Raw genomic sequence first — 18781 nt, forward strand, 5'->3', positions numbered from 1 at the left:
TATTAAGGTCATGCCTTCCATAGGGGATGTATGGATTTCAAATAGAATAGCCCATTTCTCAAAAATGTTTAAAAAAACAATCAAAATAATTATAGCTTTTCTTGGGGCTGGAAAATCATAAACCTAAGATGAGCTTCAAATTCCAATGGTGTTGCCACATGTACCCCACCAGCATGTTATCCATGGACCCCGCAGGAAACCGCAGACCCCAATCTGTTTCACACTTGGCAATCCTTGTTAAGGGCTATATTTGAAACCAAATCATTGTTAAAGGGGCATGGTACAATGTTTTGCATGTTTTACTTTTTTTATCTTACATTGACAACTACAATTAAAACAATGTCTCCAAATTTTAAATTGTATTGCTCTAGCAGTTGTGATATGAGAAGCAAAAAATGTGTATTACAATGCCTCCTAGGATAGTACATGCTTCCGGTTGTGGTTACTACAATTCACCACGTTTTTGTTCACACCATCTAAAACGAAACCTATCTTGGGCGTTAAATTTGACTGGGGTGATGAGAAAAATGGAAAATGAGGCTGTTAATCGGGTCACACCAAAATAACAAATATCTTGAATCCTTGCTAAGGTTTTTTTTGAAAGTCATACAAAGAAAATTTACGCACAAAATCAACCTGGATAATTGCTTCCCTGATGTGGCTTGTGTCTGTCCTAATGGGTATAGTTCCTCGATTCTTGCAGGAGATCATCCCAATTTTTATGACAATTCGCATGTATGTATTGGACTCCCTCTAGCTCAAAGTGCCATATATAAAACAAATTACCGACACTTACAGGACAGTGGCATCCAAGTGTATTGGATTGAAGGTAAAAATATCACAATTACTGAATCGGAACAATTAGGCCAGGCTCCAGGTATGTTCTTTTCAACAGCAATATTGATTGGATTTAACTTGATCTGTTTTCTTGTTATAGCTATTTGTTACATAGCCATTTTTGTCAACGTTGCCCGTACGTCCAAGGAAGCTGGACGTCAACGGGAAAGGAAAGAACAAATTCAGATGACCTTGAAAGTTGGAGCAATAGTAGGGACTGATTTCTGCTGCTGGTTTCCAATAATCGTGACTGGGATCTTGGTGCAAAGTGGATTAGTGAAGAATATCCATCCCAATGTATTTGCCTGGATGGTGACGTTTGTGTTACCCATTAATTCTGCCATTAATCCCTTTTTGTACACTCTGACAGGTGCCATAGTAGACTTTGTCAAGAGATTTTGTGCTAAGAAAAATGATGATGGAAATGAAATAGAAATGAGAAGATTTGGAAGACAGCCCCATCCTTAACCTTAATATATTGTTGTAACAAAAAATATGCCTTATATGAGCTAGTGACCTGTTTGTATTAGTTTTCAATGCGCTTGGAGATCCATGCAGCAGTGCTGCTAGCATTACCAAAACTTGCAAGTCACAGCGAATAATAGATATGTTTTTATTATCAGAAGTAGAGAACATGCTACAGATTGCATCAAAATCATAAGGTCTTTGCTTCAATAATATTTAAATATATTATGTCTCACTTAATATACAGTACTTATCATCAATCTGTGCAGAAACGCATCCATGCCCTATTATTATTATCTAGCATGCAAGGTGCATTGGCAATGTCATGTGGAGATTTCAAACTGCATGTATACTTATTATGAAATAGTGTTGAGTTAAAAGTTTGAAAGAGAGAGAGAGAGAGAGAGAAAGAGAGCATACAAGCTGTATCAAAATGATTGGTACTGATCAGTTATCAAAATTCAACATAAGATCCAAATAATTTGTAGATTAATTGTAAAACAAGTCATAAACTATACATTGTGGACATTTCAAGTGTATTCGACGTTGTATTTGGAAGAGGCAGGCTTTTCAGTAAACATCAAAATTGATGGGTACCAATCATTTTGATACACCCTGTATATATTAAGGGCCAACAGCTCCAGTGCAAACTGGCAAAGTCCAGTCTCATCTATGCGACAGACAGACAGACAGACAAATGGGAGAGGGATAGGGAAAGAGTAACGAGAGGCATATAGAGAGGGAAGAGAGAGTGTTATAAGGCAAAAAGAAAATATTTGGTTGCCCTCAGAGACCAACAAAAAAATTAGAAATCTTGGGTTGTTTTTTTCCCTTCAATCACTTGTTTAGAAGTAACCTTAAATTTGGACAAAATCAAGGATATTTTATATTTGTTATTCACTCATTTAAGGAAAATGGAGGAAGAGCCCATGGAAAAAAAAAAGATTGACCTACCGACCCTCCAAATTTTTGTCTTGGAAGGGCAACCAAACAAATTTGTTTTTTGGCCTAATCATGGAAATTATGAGGTTGAAAGTTCAGAAAGCGAGAACTTTATTAGTTAATCTGTACTGTTTAAGAAAGAAAGTTATTATTTTATTAATAAGAATTAAGCTTATGAAATGCGGACTGCATGATTTATTCATAAATGAGTAACTTCACATACAACTTGTACTAATTTTGAAGTTTCACTATTTACACAGCGATTGAAATGGTTATTTCTAATTAAAATACTTACCAAATCACATTTTATGTATCATCTAGCCTCATTTGTTTTGAATAATGGGCTATTCCAGTTGAAATCCATACACCCCTGTGGAAGGCATGACCTTAATCCTACGCACACACAGAGGTGTAAATTTCAAATGGGGTTACCTAGTATGGGCGACTCCATTTGAAATCTACACCCCCTGTGTTAGGTCTTCCAAAGGGGTGTATGGATTTCAACTGTAATAGCAGTATGCGGAATGGGCGATTCCACAACTTTTATTCCTGTTGAAATCTATACACCCCAATGGAATACATAACCTTAATCTTCTACACTGGGAGTGTGAATTTCAAATGGGATTACCTGAATGGATGACTCTATTTGAAATATACTACCCTCTGTTTCATGTCTTCCATTGGGGTGTATGGAGTTCAACTGTAATAGCACAATGCTTAATGGGCTATTCCAGTTGAATCCATACACCCCTATGGAAGACATGACCTTAATCTTCCACACAGTATGGGTGACTCAATTTGAAATCTACAACCCCTGTGTTATGTCTTCCGAAAGGGTGTATGGATTTCAACAGTAACAGCAGTATGCTTATATGGACTATTCAGTTGAAATCCATACACCCCGTGGAAGACATAACCTTAATCTTTCTTCCACACCGAGGGTATGGGTGACTCCATTTGCAACCTACACCCCCTGTGTTACGTCTGCCAAAGGGGTGTATGGATTTCAACTGTAATAGCACAATGCTTAATGGGCTATTCCAGTTGAAATCCATACACCCCCCGTGGAAGACATAACCTTAATCTTCCACACAGAGAGTATGGGTGACTCCATTTGAAATCTACACTCCCTGTGTTACGTCTGCCAAAGGGGTTTATGGATTTCAACTGTAATAGCAGTATGCTGAATGGGCTATTCCTGTTGAAATCTATACACCCCCGTGGAAGACATAACCATAAATCTTCCACACAGGGAATACAGGGAAATATCTAACCCTCGGGATATTCCTCGGTTCCAAAGGCAAAATGTTTAGATTTTTCACAATGCCCTGCAAATAACCGATGCGCAGTTATTACCTCTAATTAGCCTACACGGGTAAACAAACAAATAATGGAAGAGCAAAGGGACACTTTTAATTTCCCTCTGAATGTGTACTCAAGGTAAAGAAATAATCAAAACAAGAGGGGGGGGTTCTTGAACAACGAATCTTCCACACATAAATTTTAAGTGGGGTTACCTGAATGTGTGTGTGACTCCATTTGAAATCTACACTCCCTGTGTAGGATATTAAGGTCATGCCTTCCATAGGGGATGTATGGATTTCAAATAGAATAGCCCATTTCTCAAAAATGTTTAAAAAAACAATCAAAATAATTATAGCTTTTCTTGGGGCTGGAAAATCATAAACCTAAGATGAGCTTCAAATTCCAATGGTGTTGCCACATGTACCCCACCAGCATGTTATCCATGGACCCCAGGAAACCATGAGACCCCAATCTGTTTCACACTTGGCAATCCTTGTTAAGGGCTATATTTGAAACCAAATCATTGTTAAAGGGCATGGTACAATGTTTTGCATGTTTTACTTTTTTTATCTTACATTGACAACTACAATTAAAACAATGTCTCACAAATTTTAAATTGTATTGCTCTAGCAGTTGTGATATGAGAAGCAAAAATGTGTATTACAATGCCTCCTAGGATAGTACATGCTTCCGATTGTGGTTACTACAATTCACCACGTTTTGTTCACACCATCTAAAACGAAACCTATCTTGGGCGTTAAATTTGACTGGGGTGATGAGAAAAATGGAAAATGAGGCTGTTAATCGGGTCACACCAAAATAACAAATATCTTGAATCCTTGCTAAGGTTTTTTTTAAGGGCGTACTACACCCATATATTGGTTTGATTGGTCTAAAAAAATATTTTATCATTTCAAGCAAGGCGATATATGCACTGATCATGTGAAATAAAAAAAATATGAAAAAACATCGTGAAAGTGTCCTTTTCACCTATTTGTCTTAAAGTTGACTGGTTGTTAAGGGGCGCTACCACGTAGTCTCCGTCACAACCGGTTTCTGCCGTTTCTAACATTCATCGATATTCACGTAGACAGTATTAGACTTGCTACCAGTCCAAAATACGACCTGCCTATGTATGTTTAGGGCTGACACGTCAATTTGTATTACCAATAGGAAATACACAGGTCAGACATTTGAGAATAATAATTCTTTAAGATTTGGTAAAAAAAATTGTAGCCGCCTCATTAATATGCTACCTAATCAAAATTTTGTTGAAATAAAATTAAGGATCGAATGCGTTTTAGTGTCAAAAAGGCAAAATTACCGTCAAACTTTTAGCGAATTCTGCACCCTTGCGAAGCCCTCCGGTGTTGCACAGTTAAATCGGGAATAAAAATATCCGACCTTTGCGATCAAAAACAACAAATTACAACATTGGACCATGTTTGGACATACAATAAAAAAAAAAACACTATTGCCAAATAATATAGAATAGAACATTTGACATCAACTTGACAAACTAATGAAGAAAATGTGCTCCATAAACATTAGGTAAGTCATAAAACAATTCCTATTCAAATGCGTGTATAAAACTGAACAGGGCCGGACGGCTACAAGACTACCGCATAAGTTCAAAGTTGCCAGATTCAAACATGAGCATGTATGCCTAGCACTATTGGTAAAATCCCTGATAAAATCAAGATTGTGACCGTCGCGTCGTGTTATTAAAATTGAATTTTAAGCGTTGGAACTTAACACAAAAGACCATACGGGTATGCTCTCCCGGAAAGACCCCCCCCCTCCATTTTTTGGATTCCGCAGCTCCAAAAGACCCGTGACCAAAATAGAGCTATTAAGCTTACTTGCGGTTCGCCATTATGCACTATGTGCGGGGAGAGCCTCGAACTGGCAGCATACATGAATGGGTATTGAACTAGTCCTAGCGTTCTGTGTAAGGTTACATAATTCTTCCTTTCATGTATGCTGCCAGTTCGAGGCTCTCCCGCACATAGTGCATAATGGCGGAACTGCAAGTAGCTTAATAAGGCGTAAGGCGCAGGCATACGTAAACACGGAAACTTGACAATTTCAGCTCTAAGACCTACATCGCTCGATCATTCTTCACATGTCTGGTTTTTTTCAGGCGTTACTCACCCAGAAAGCCAAAAAAGACCCAATTTTGACTATTCGCAGCTCCAAAGACCACCTTTTATATTTATTGGCAGCTCCAAAAATGATCCCTTTCGGCATGTAGGCCTACCCAGCACGCCGTCAGCACCCCGGGAGCCTCAGTCCCGGACCCTACTAAATTCTGGGGAAGCATACCCCAGGAGCATACCCACCAGAAATGTATGTTGTGCCCCCCCTCCCGTGAAGTGGCGTCATGGGGATCATGGGCGTAGCTAGGACTTTTTAAGGGGGGCAAAGGAGTGAAAGGGAAACCCTCATTCAAGGGGGAAATCTTTATGAAACAAAATAGGCTCAAAAGTACAAAAAAGACCCTAGTAAAATTCTTCAGGGCGACCGCATCCAAAGGGGCGGACTTTCCACAGGGGTTGGGGTAGCTTCCCCATTGCCCCCCCCTTATGTCTGACACTGAGCATTATGAGAAATTTGCTCATTCCATAAATTAAGACATTTTAACAATTCCATAATTTTAGACATTTTAAATGGTAGGCCCTAATAAAGTGAGTAGAAAAAGTGAATAATAAATAATAGTAGACCTGTCAATGCACATGTGCACGTGGCATCACTCTGCTACCGGTATTTCTTTTGTGCCAGAAGAGGCATTTTAAAGGAGTATATTAATACTTGGCTTTTGCAATAATATAGGCCTACGTGCCAAAACTTGCTTGCCCTTCTCGCCTGCCTAAAAGTATACGGTTGCCATGTAGGCCTAGGGGACAATGTTTTGGTAGGCCTATGTCGATAGAGGGGGGTTGGCATGTCAAAGTGGGGAGGACAAAGATTTGTTGGCATGGGGAAAGAAATTCACCACCCCAGATGGCGAGTTGCGATAATATAAACTTAATCAGCGGTGAAAAGCACAGTATAGGCCTACAATTCCGCAAAAATAATAGGCGTGAGGCCTACATTTTAAAGGTAACACGGAAAAATGAAAGTTAAAGGTTATAGCCGGGGCAGTCATATAATTAAAATATTAGATGATGAAATAAGCATGATAAGGGGCTCACTGGGGATTTCCAAATGGTGTAGGCCTACCAACTGAATTTCTTATAATCTTACCCCTTCCCCGGCCTTCATAATCGCCTTTGTTGTCCCTGTTTGTTGTTAGGGGGCTGGCATTTTCTTCGGGAGGGGGGGGGTGGTCCCAAAAATTCTGGGGGGGGGTCATAGAATTTTCAGACCAAAAATAGGGGGTTATAATTTTTTAACACCCAAAATAGGGGGTTATAGAATTATTATTTTTATCTTTGCAATCGAAATGTGCATACAATCTATGCAAAATTTTACACGCTCATGGCGCCTTCTTTACACTTACAATAAAAGTTTTAACGCGCTCCACACACTTTTTTTTCACTTTTAAGTTTTGACGCGCTCAGCGCCTTAGTTCGCAATGAATAATTTTTCTTGAGTCTGTGTAGTTGGAAGGGGGTTCTTAAAATTTTTCGACCAGCGATAGGGGTCGTAAATTTTTTTTTGCCCTTGATAGGGGGGGTCATAAAAATTGACTCCGGTCACTGACATATTTGTGACCCCCCTTCGAAGAAAATGCCAGCCCCTTATAGTAGGCCTATTAGTGGTTTAGCCAAGCGCTGAGTAGGCCTACTAAAAAGACAAAATCTCATCCCGGGAAAAAATCATCAGACATTTTACACGAATCTGATTACTAGCCGGGATAAGCCTATGATAGGCCACCTACATTATATCGGGCTTCAACTTTGTCAATTGGCCTACTGCTGTTAGGATCCTATGCCAAATACATTTCAAAAATATTAAATGACAATTTAAATGACTTATCCTTCACTTTTAGACATTTCTAAACAATTTTAATTTTCACACTTTGCTGGGATCACTGGATAGGCCTTTAAAATTGTATAGATGGGAATGTCTAAATTGAGCGTAGGGCCTACGTTATAGGCCTGAGCGTGCCGGATAACGTGCAGGAATTTGTTCATGATTTTGACTGCGTTTCTATTCTGTAGGCATACCCGTGACGTGATTCCAAAGCCTTGTGCGTGTTATTTAAAAATCAGTCGTGTCCCATTTAATGTGCGCCAAAAATTCCCCCCCCTTCGATCTGCCAAATTTTCCCAAATTCCTGTGCCCCCCGGCCCGGCCCGTCTTGTCTAAAATTTGTTTTTTCCTTCTCCATGGCTCCGTATTTGATCTTAAAAATACCTAAATATATACCAAAACTCGCAACTCGTATATAGCATAATGGATTGTGGGTGAACACTTGTCAAAATTGTCGTGTGTCAAAATTCGCTACCGTATATCGTGCAGAACTCTATGGAAATATACACAATATTTGATTTTTTTGCCTTGGATAGCGACAATCATAGGTAAGTTACAAATGATATGACTCCGCTTAAAATATGCTATCACTGTATCAATTTTGGAGTTCCTAGTTGAAATGGGTTAGAAAACAAAAGGTAAAATAGTTACCAAAATCGCAAATATAAGCTTAACGCACTTACGAAATATGGTGGGTATAGGTGACGAGAAATGCAATTTTTTTCAACATTGCTGTAGTATGGTTGTGGTAACCTGTTACCTATGGCTTAATTAAGTTTCAGTGAAATAATGTCGCTAGTTAAAAATACAAAATATAGCTCAACATTGAAAATAGAAGCATTTTAACCAGTTCGTTTTTGATAGATGTGGAGCACTGAAAATCACCAAGTTCATGAAGCCATCAGGAACCACTTATTCCCATTTACATATCAACATTATTTCTCTAATGCGTTAGCAACACATATCCAAAATTTTAACGAAATCCGTTGATAGCAAGCTTTCCAAAATGAAGCGAATTTAAAACATCAGTGATGTACCACCTTTTGGCTTCTACCTTCAAAAGCATGTAAGCTACATTGATACCGATGCCACCAATAGAGCGAGAAGATTTGCCCTTCATTTTGCATACCACTATGTCCAATTTTTTTCTCATTTCTTCACAAAATGCAAAAACCCGTAAAAAATGCGATGGGTGTAGTACCCCCTTAAAGTCATACAAAGAACATACACAAGTGATTCCCTGGAATTGAGGAGAACCATCATTCCAATTCTAGTCAAATTTTGAATATATGAAGAGCTTGTTTCCAAACCATGTTAAGTCCACAACCACATGTTTCTCATTTACTTGTGTGTGTCACAATTACTTTGACAAGTTTGACATTAGCAACAATGAGTTGTACCATCAACAAGCCATTATTTAACACAACAATGCCGGTTAACAATGTGTAGACTATTTTGTTCCCATCCACTGTTTGCTTTGTAATGGTGCATCCAATTGAAATTTCTATACCTCCCGGCTCCCGCTATACCTATAGCATCACAACCCATTGCAATATTGCACAGGTAAATCAGAAACATGCGTTTGTGGACTTAACATGGTTTGGAAACAAGCTCTTCATATACCACCTACCTGGTAGTAATGCCAGAATTGCTTATCTCGTTTGGCCCGGTCTAATCTTAGCTTGGTTTTCTTCTCCTCAAGTTCAGTGCATTCACTCTGCAATAGATCTGGTAACCTGGTTGCTCTAGCAAATGCCAAATCATCACTGCCTTCTACACAAAACATACACAGAAAAAGACACACTAATAAAAAGATCAAACTAGAATTTCACCATTCTCAGGTTCATGTCCATTAACTTTGAGGCCAATCGGAGCAATTTTATTAACCCCTGCATGACCTTTACATGTACAAACACGCACACACACTCACATACAACTGAGTGCTACACTACCAAATTCCTATTGCTGTCACCACTAGAGGTACTACACTGCTGCCCGGCTACTTCATTGGTGGAGTACCTACGTGGGTACTCTAGAGTACACACATCAGAAACACATACAGTACACACATAGTAGCCACAAAGTAACTGGGCCACATTGTACCTCTGAGGTCAGCAGTCATAGGAATCTGGTAGTGTATTGAGTGGTCCAGCTAAATGTGACCAGCTCCAACAAAACCTGGAACAAGTCGCCAGACATGTTTTTGAGTTATAGGCCTTTAAGGTGGTACTACACCCCTTGATAAATTTGTGACTATTTTTGCATTTTTCTCCAAAAATAATAACACACTGGTAATATAGTTATGTATATTATAGGGGCTAGGAATCCAATTACTACATTGGAATTTCAGTGACTCAAGACAAGCGGTACGTTATTTATGATAAGAAAGGAGGTACTGCTAGAATGTACCTCATTTCTTAACATATATAATGAACCAAATGTCTTGAATCACTGAAATTTCAGTTAAGTAATTGGATTCCTTGCCCCTATAATATACATAACTTTGTTACCAGTGTGTAGTTATTTTTGAGAAAAATGCAAAATTAGTCTAAAATTTATCAGGGGTGTAGTATACCTATAATAAAGATGACATTCCCATAAAAAAATGAAATTTTGGAATTCTTAATTTCATCATATTTGATTGTGGGACTAAGTGGACTTTCAAATCCTTAAAAGTACTTTAAAAAGATGTTTATTTAATCAATAAACAACAGTTGAACTATGATAATCCCTATTCAATCCTGTGTAAGGCAGGAAACTAATTGGCCCATTACTCAGAATAGCAATTTGGCAAAAAATATCAAGGTATCATTTATAAAATTATCCATATCTTGAAAAGTATTGATGCTATTTATATAATTTTAGTATAATTTTAAAGCTTATAGTGCTTACATTTTTATTCAAATCATGAAAACAACGGGTCATATATAAGTTCTAGTAAAGGGCCTCTGCACTATACAAGCAATCTAAAAAAAAAAGCGCAGTGATTTATAGTGCGCTACACACAGGCACAACGCCTAGACGTTGATCCACAAGCCTCAGCACACTTTACAGGTTGTCGCTGACCACTACGGCCCCAATCATTCCACAAACCAGTCAAATCAGGGACTTTGCTGCTTCAAGAGCACACACCCTAGATATTCCACAAATAACCATCGCAACCAGGATCAGCTCCCCGAGTTTCGTACGGGTTACAACGAGACAAATTAGCAGTGAGTTCCTTGTCCAGGGGAATTTCAAGCTAACTCAATTTTTCCATGTGAGCTTACTAGGCACCGCCAGGTTCGAACTCCAACCTCTCGCACCACAGTCGAACGCCTTATCGATTGAGCTAACTTGACTGCAATCTACTGTAAGGTGGTGAGCAGAGAGGTGGTGGACAGATTTCTGACTTTTGTAACAAGAGTATATAATAGCAGATTACAACATATATGTGATGCGATCAAGCAAAATCAGACGGAACTCGGAAATATTAAATTTTCAGTTTCTTATAGGATAGTAAAAAGCATTTACAAAGCTGCATTTTGAAGAAAACCCCATTGAAATTGAACTAGACATTGTGCTCACAGCCAGTGAAGTTGAAATCTTGAAATCAACCTAGAGTTGTTCATGTGACATTTGTACCACCAGCCTATGGTTCATGGTGACGACAACATTGTACTATCTAATTTGTGGGAGCAGCAGCATTTTGAAGGTATTTGATTACATACCAGAAATGCCCCCAAAATGACGTTTTGACATCATAGACCAGTGTGTATATGGTCTGTGATTACACAGGTGTTTGCAGTTTTTGATGTTGCAGTATTCAATAAGAATTTGCACTGTTATGTTTCATGATAAGCTGGTCACACTTTTGCCTATTAAATATCAAATTTATTTTATATTGGGGATATTAACATACAAGTAGGCCTATTGACCTATATTTGAAGTAAGATAGAAAACGCATCATATAAAACTCCCTATTATTTAAATGAGGTTAATACAGAGAGTAGACATCCTTGAGGGGGAACTCTATTCATGTGGTTTCTTTTATTAAACCTCATTTAAATACTTCTATATATGACTATAGAAGACATGAAAACTTTTTGTGTGCAAATCTTGGGGGGGGGGGGCAATTAAACAGTTTCTTAAAAAAGAGGAAACAAAAGAAAATATTTCGTTTGTTTAGCTATATCTCAAAATCAATATTTCCGAGTTCTGACTGATGATTTTGCTTGATCGCATCACATATTCATAGTTAGACTACCTTTTGAATAGAGTGCTCATTCCCAAGAAGGGAGAGTGTATAAAATTTCAAAGTTTAGACCTTCCAGAATAGAAGTTGTCACTCTAAGTTTCACGCCTAAAGGCGATCGTCAGATGACACAGTGGAGAAAATTATCATGGACATTTCAAAGTCTGCAGACTCCTTTTTCTACGTGACAATCTTCTGTTTACCACTAATGCTGGTTGCTCAGCAACACGGTTGCCTGTTCTTTTTAAGAAGACCGTCAAAAACAAAAATATGTTGCACAAAAGGCAAAATATATTATTCTTGATCATGAGAGCCAACTTGGATACACACGCTTACGGCGCAAGCACATCTTTTGAGAATTGACCAATCAGTCTTTGGTCGTGTGATTGTGTTGTTCCATGAAAAGTATGCTAACGCAACAGTACGCAGAAGATACATCCTCTCATGATCGAGAATTAAATATTTTGCCTATAGGTACTTTGAAGAATAACTTTCAGTTTTACCTGTTGAATTTGGCGGATGATGAAATGCTTCCAGTTCTTCACACTTTTTCCTTAGTCTCTCTTCCAGTCTTGGAATAAGCTGCTGTTGCAAAGCTTGTAAACCCTGCAGTAATATATACAATCATTGGGGAATGAGATGTTAGTCTTTCTTCCAGTCTTGGAATAAGCTGCTGTTGCAAAGCTTGTAAACCCTGCAGTAATATATACAATCATTGGGGAATGAGATGTTAGTCTTTCTTCCAGTCTTGGAATAAGCTGCTGTTGCAAAGCTTGCAAACCCTGCAGTAATATATACAATCATTGGGGAATGAGATGTTAGTCTTTCTTCCAGTCTTGGAATAAGCTGCTGTTGCAAAGCTTGCAAACCCTGCAGTAATATATACAATCATTGGGGAATGAGATGTTAGTCTTTCTTCCAGTCTTGGAATAAGCTGCTGTTGCAAAGCTTGTAAACCCTGCAGTAATATATACAATCATTGGGGAATGAGATGTTAGTCTTTCTTCCAGTCTTGGAATAAGCTGCTGTTGCAAAGCTTGCAAACCCTGCAGTAATATATACAATCATTGGGGAATGAGATGTTAGTCTTTCTTCCAGTCTTGGAATAAGCTGCTGTTGAAAAGCTTGCAAACCCTGCAGTAATATATACAATCATTGGGGAATGAGATGTTAGTCTTTCTTCCAGTCTTGGAATAAGCTGCTGTTGCAAAGCTTGCAAACCCTGCAGTAATATATACAATCATTGGGGAATGAGATGTTAGTCTTTCTTCCAGTCTTGGAATAAGCTGCTGTTGCAAAGCTTGTAAACCCTGCAGTAATATATACAATCATTGGGGAATGAGATGTTAGTCTTTCTTCCAGTCTTGGAATAAGCTGCTGTTGAAAAGCTTGCAAACCCTGCAGTAATATATACAATCATTGGGGAATGAGATGTTAGTCTTTCTTCCAGTCTTGGAATAAGCTGCTGTTGAAAAGCTCGCAAGCCCTGCAGTAATATAATACAACGTGTTCAACATTTCAAATCTAGCAATAACACCTAGCACTGCAGAGAAGGCATTCTTACCCTAAACGTTTAGATTTCCTACTCACCTTTGCAGGTTGGTTTGTCCTAGAACTAGCCCCGTTCCATAAACCGGACACCTCTTGAATAGCGAGCGTAGCGAGGCCCCCTTTCCACAAACCGCAACGCCTCTCGAAGAAGAGTACAGCACAGAGGATGTGCTAGTTTGTCCTATTCATTTTCTCTTTGGTAAGATCTATCAATATAACACCCACAGCTATTGCAAACAAGGCATTCTTGTCATAAACCCTTGGAGTTCTTACTCACCCTTGCATGTACGTTTGCCCTGTTCATTTTCTCTTTAGTAAGATCTAACAATAAAACACCCACAGCTATTGCAAACAAGGCATTCTTGTCATAAACCCCTGGAGTTCTTACTCACCCTTGCATGTACGTTTGCCCTGTTCATTTTCTCTTTAGTAAGATCTAACAATAAAACACCCACAGCTATTGCAAACAAGGCATTCTTGTCATAAACCCCTGGAGTTCTTACTCACCCTTGCATGTACGTTTGCCCTGTTCATTTTCTCTTTAGTAAGATCTAACAATAAAACACCCACAGCTATTGCAAACAAGGCATTCTTGTCATAAACCCCTGGAGTTCTTACTCACCCTTGCATGTACGTTTGCCCTGTTCATTTTCTCTTTAGTAAGATCTAACAATAAAATACCCACAGCTATTGCAAACAAGGCATTCTTGTCATAAACCCCTGGAGTTCCTACTCACCCTTGCATGTATGTTTGCCCTGTTCATTTTCTCTTTAGTAAGATCTAACAATAAAACACCCACAGCTATTGCAAACAAGGCATTCTTGCTGTAAACCCTTGGAGTTCTTACTCACCCTTGCATGTACGTTTGCCCTGTTCATTTTCTCTTTAGTAAGATCTAGCAATAAAATACCCACAGCTATTGCAAACAAGGCATTCTTGTCATAAACCCTTGGAGTTCTTACTCACCCTTGCATGTATGTTTGCCCTGTTCATTTTCTCTTTAGTAAGATCTAACAATAAAATACCCACAGCTATTGCAAACAAGGCATTCTTGTCATAAACCCCTGGAGTTCTTACTCACCCTTGCATGTCACGTTTGCCCTGTTCATTTTCTCTTTAGTAAGATCTAACAATAAAATACCCACAGCTATTGCAAACAAGGCATTCTTGTCATAAACCCCTGGAGTTCTTACTCACCCTTGCATGTACGTTTGCCCTGTTCATTTTCTCTTTAGTAAGATCTAACAATAAAATACCCACAGCTATTGCAAACAAGGCATTCTTGTCATAAACCCTTGGAGTTCTTACTCACCCTTGCATGTCACGTTTGCCCTGTTCATTTTCTCTGTAGTAAGATCTAACAATAAAATACCCACAGCTATTGCAAACAAGGCATTCTTGTCATAAACCCTTGGAGTTCTTACTCACCCTTGCATGTCACGTTTGCCCTGTTCATTTTCTCTGTAGTAAGATCTAACAATAAAATACCCACAGCTATTGCAAACAAGGCATTCTTGTCATAAACCCTTGGAGTTCTTACTCACCCTTGCATGTACGTTTGCCCTGTTCATTTTCTCTTTAGTAAGATCTAACAATAAAATACCCACAGCTATTGCAAACAAGGCATTCTTGTCATAAACCCTTGGAGTTCTTACTCACCCTTGCATGTACGTTTGCCCTGTTCATTTTCTCTGTAGTAAGATCTAACAATAAAATACCCACAGCTATTGCAAACAAGGCATTCTTGTCATAAACCCTTGGAGTTCTTACTCACCCTTGCATGTACGTTTGCCCTGTTCATTTTCTCTGTAGTAAGATCTAACAATAAAATACCCACAGCTATTGCAAACAAGGCATTCTTGTCATAAACCCTTGGAGTTCTTACTCACCCTTGCATGTACGTTTGCCCTGTTCATTTTCTCTTTAGTAAGATCTAACAATAAAATACCCACAGCTATTGCAAACAAGGCATTCTTGTCATAAACCCTTGGAGTTCTTACTCACCCTTGCATGTACGTTTGCCCTGTTCATTTTCTCTTTAGTAAGATCTAACAATAAAATACCCACAGCTATTGCAAACAAGGCATTCTTGTCATAAACCCCTGGAGTTCTTACTCACCCTTGCATGTACGTTTGCCCTGTTCATTTTCTCTTTGGTAAGATCTATCAATATAACACCCACAGCTATTGCAAACAAGGCATTCTTGTCATAAACCCTGGAGTTCTTACTCACCCTTGCATGCACGCGTTTGCCCTGTTCATTTTCTCTTTAGTAAGATCTAACAATAAAATACCCACAGCTATTGCAAACAAGGCATTCTTGTCATAAACCCCTGGAGTTCTTACTCACCCTTGCATGCACGTTTGCCCTGTTCATTTTCTCTTTAGTAAGATCTAACAATAAAATACCCACAGCTATTGCAAACAAGGCATTCTTGTCATAAACCCCTGGAGTTCTTACTCACCCTTGCATGTACGTTTGCCCTGTTCATTTTCTCTGTAGTAAGATCTAACAATAAAATACCCACAGCTATTGCAAACAAGGCATTCTTGTCATAAACCCTTGGAGTTCTTACTCACCCTTGCATGTACGTTTGCCCTGTTCATTTTCTCTGTAGTAAGATCTAACAATAAAATACCCACAGCTATTGCAAACAAGGCATTCTTGTCATAAACCCTTGGAGTTCTTACTCACCCTTGCATGTACGTTTGCCCTGTTCATTTTCTCTTTAGTAAGATCTAACAATAAAATACCCACAGCTATTGCAAACAAGGCATTCTTGTCATAAACCCTTGGAGTTCTTACTCACCCTTGCATGTATGTTTGCCCTGTTCATTTTCTCTTTAGTAAGATCTATCAATATAACACCCACAGCTATTGCAAACAAGGCATTCTTGTCATAAACCCCTGGAGTTCTTACTCACCCTTGCATGTACGTTTGCCCTGTTCATTTTCTCTTTAGTAAGATCTAACAATAAAATACCCACAGCTATTGCAAACAAGGCATTCTTGTCATAAACCCCTGGAGTTCTTACTCACCCTTGCATGTACGCGTTTGCCCTGTTCATTTTCTCTTTAGTAAGATCTAACAATAAAATACCCACAGCTATTGCAAACAAGGCATTCTTGTCATAAACCCTTGGAGTTCTTACTCACCCAGGCATGTACGATTGCCCTGTTCATTTTCTCTGTAGTAAGATCTAACAATAAAATACCCACAGCTATTGCAAACAAGGCATTCTTGTCATAAACCCTTGGAGTTCTTACTCACCCTTGCATGTACGTTTGCCCTGTTCATTTTCTCTGTAGTAAGATCTAACAATAAAATACCCACAGCTATTGCAAACAAGGCATTCTTGTCATAAACCCTTGGAGTTCTTACTCACCCTTGCATGTACGTTTGCCCTGTTCATTTTCTCTTTAGTAAGATCTAACAATAAAATACCCACAGCTATTGCAAACAAGGCATTCTTGTCATAAACCCTTGGAGTTCTTACTCACCCTTGCATGTCACGTTTGCCCTGTTCATTTTCTCTGTAGTAAGATCTAACAATAAAATACCCACAGCTATTGCAAACAAGGCATTCTTGTCATAAACCCTTGGAGTTCTTACTCACCCTTGCATGTACGTTTGCCCTGTTCATTTTCTCTGTAGTAAGATCTAACAATAAAATACCCACAGCTATTGCAAACAAGGCATTCTTGTCATAAACCCTTGGAGTTCTTACTCACCCTTGCATGTACGTTTGCCCTGTTCATTTTCTCTTTAGTAAGATCTAACAATAAAATACCCACAGCTATTGCAAACAAGGCATTCTTGTCATAAACCCTTGGAGTTCTTACTCACCCTTGCATGTACGTTTGCCCTGTTCATTTTCTCTTTAGTAAGATCTAACAATAAAATACCCACAGCTATTGCAAACAAGGCATTCTTGTCATAAACCCCTGGAGTTCTTACTCACCCTTGCATGTACGTTTGCCCTGTTCATTTTCTCTTTGGTAAGATCTATCAATATAACACCCACAGCTATTGCAAACAAGGCATTCTTGTCATAAACCCCTGGAGTTCTTACTCACCCTTGCATGTACGTTTGCCCTGTTCATTTTCTCTTTAGTAAGATCTAACAATAAAATACCCACAGCTATTGCAAACAAGGCATTCTTGTCATAAACCCCTGGAGTTCTTACTCACCCTTGCATGTACGTTTGCCCTGTTCATTTTCTCTTTAGTAAGATCTAACAATAAAATACCCACAGCTATTGCAAACAAGGCATTCTTGTCATAAACCCCTGGAGTTCTTACTCACCCTTGCATGTACGTTTGCCCTGTTCATTTTCTCTGTAGTAAGATCTAACAATAAAATACCCACAGCTATTGCAAACAAGGCATTCTTGTCATAAACCCTTGGAGTTCTTACTCACCCTTGCATGTACGTTTGCCCTGTTCATTTTCTCTGTAGTAAGATCTAACAATAAAATACCCACAGCTATTGCAAACAAGGCATTCTTGTCATAAACCCTTGGAGTTCTTACTCACCCTTGCATGTACGTTTGCCCTGTTCATTTTCTCTTTAGTAAGATCTAACAATAAAATACCCACAGCTATTGCAAACAAGGCATTCTTGTCATAAACCCTTGGAGTTCTTACTCACCCTTGCATGTATGTTTGCCCTGTTCATTTTCTCTTTAGTAAGATCTATCAATATAACACCCACAGCTATTGCAAACAAGGCATTCTTGTCATAAACCCCTGGAGTTCTTACTCACCCTTGCATGTATGTTTGCCCTGTTCATTTTCTCTTTAGTAAGATCTAACAATAAAATACCCACAGCTATTGCAAACAAGGCATTCTTGCTGTAAACCCTTGGAGTTCTTACTCACCCTTGCATGTATGCGTTTGCCCTGTTCATTTTCTCTTTAGTAAGATCTAACAATAAAACACCCACAGCTATTGCAAACAAGGCATTCTTGTCATAAACCCCTGGAGTTCTTACTCACCCTTGCATGTATGTTTGCCCTGTTCATTTTCTCTTTAGTAAGATCTAACAATAAAATACCCACAGCTATTGCAAACAAGGCATTCTTGCTGTAAACCCTTGGAGTTCTTACTCACCCTTGCATGTACGTTTGCCCTGTTCATTTTCTCTTTAGTAAGATCTAACAATAAAATACCCACAGCTATTGCAAACAAGGCATTCTTGCTGTAAACCCTTGGAGTTCTTACTCACCCTTGCATGTACGTTTGCCCTGTTCATTTTCTCTTTAGTAAGATCTAACAATAAAATACCCACAGCTATTGCAAACAAGGCATTCTTGTCATAAACCCCTGGAGTTCTTACTCACCCTTGCATGTATGTTTGCCCTGTTCATTTTCTCTTTAGTAAGATCTATCAATATAACACCAACAGCTATTGCAAACAAGGCATTCTTGTCATAAACCCCTGGAGTTCCTACTCACCCTTGCAT

At 38.7% G+C, this 18781-nt stretch overlaps 1 protein-coding gene across 1 annotated transcript in view; it reads right to left on the bottom strand.

Annotated features, from left to right (window-relative positions):
- Nucleotides 1–18781, bottom strand: part of LOC140146826 (HAUS augmin-like complex subunit 4) — a 77452-nt gene that overhangs the window by 41351 nt on the left and 17320 nt on the right. The window contains exons 5-6 of the mRNA XM_072168705.1: nt 12265–12367; nt 9158–9300 (exon numbers count right to left, since the gene is read on the bottom strand). Coding sequence (XP_072024806.1) covers nt 9158–9300; nt 12265–12367 — 246 coding nt within the window. The remainder of the gene's footprint in view (nt 1–9157; nt 9301–12264; nt 12368–18781) is intronic.

Source organism: Amphiura filiformis, chromosome 2 (genome assembly GCF_039555335.1).
Source record: "Amphiura filiformis chromosome 2, Afil_fr2py, whole genome shotgun sequence".
Lineage (NCBI taxonomy): Eukaryota > Metazoa > Echinodermata > Ophiuroidea > Amphilepidida > Amphiuridae > Amphiura > Amphiura filiformis.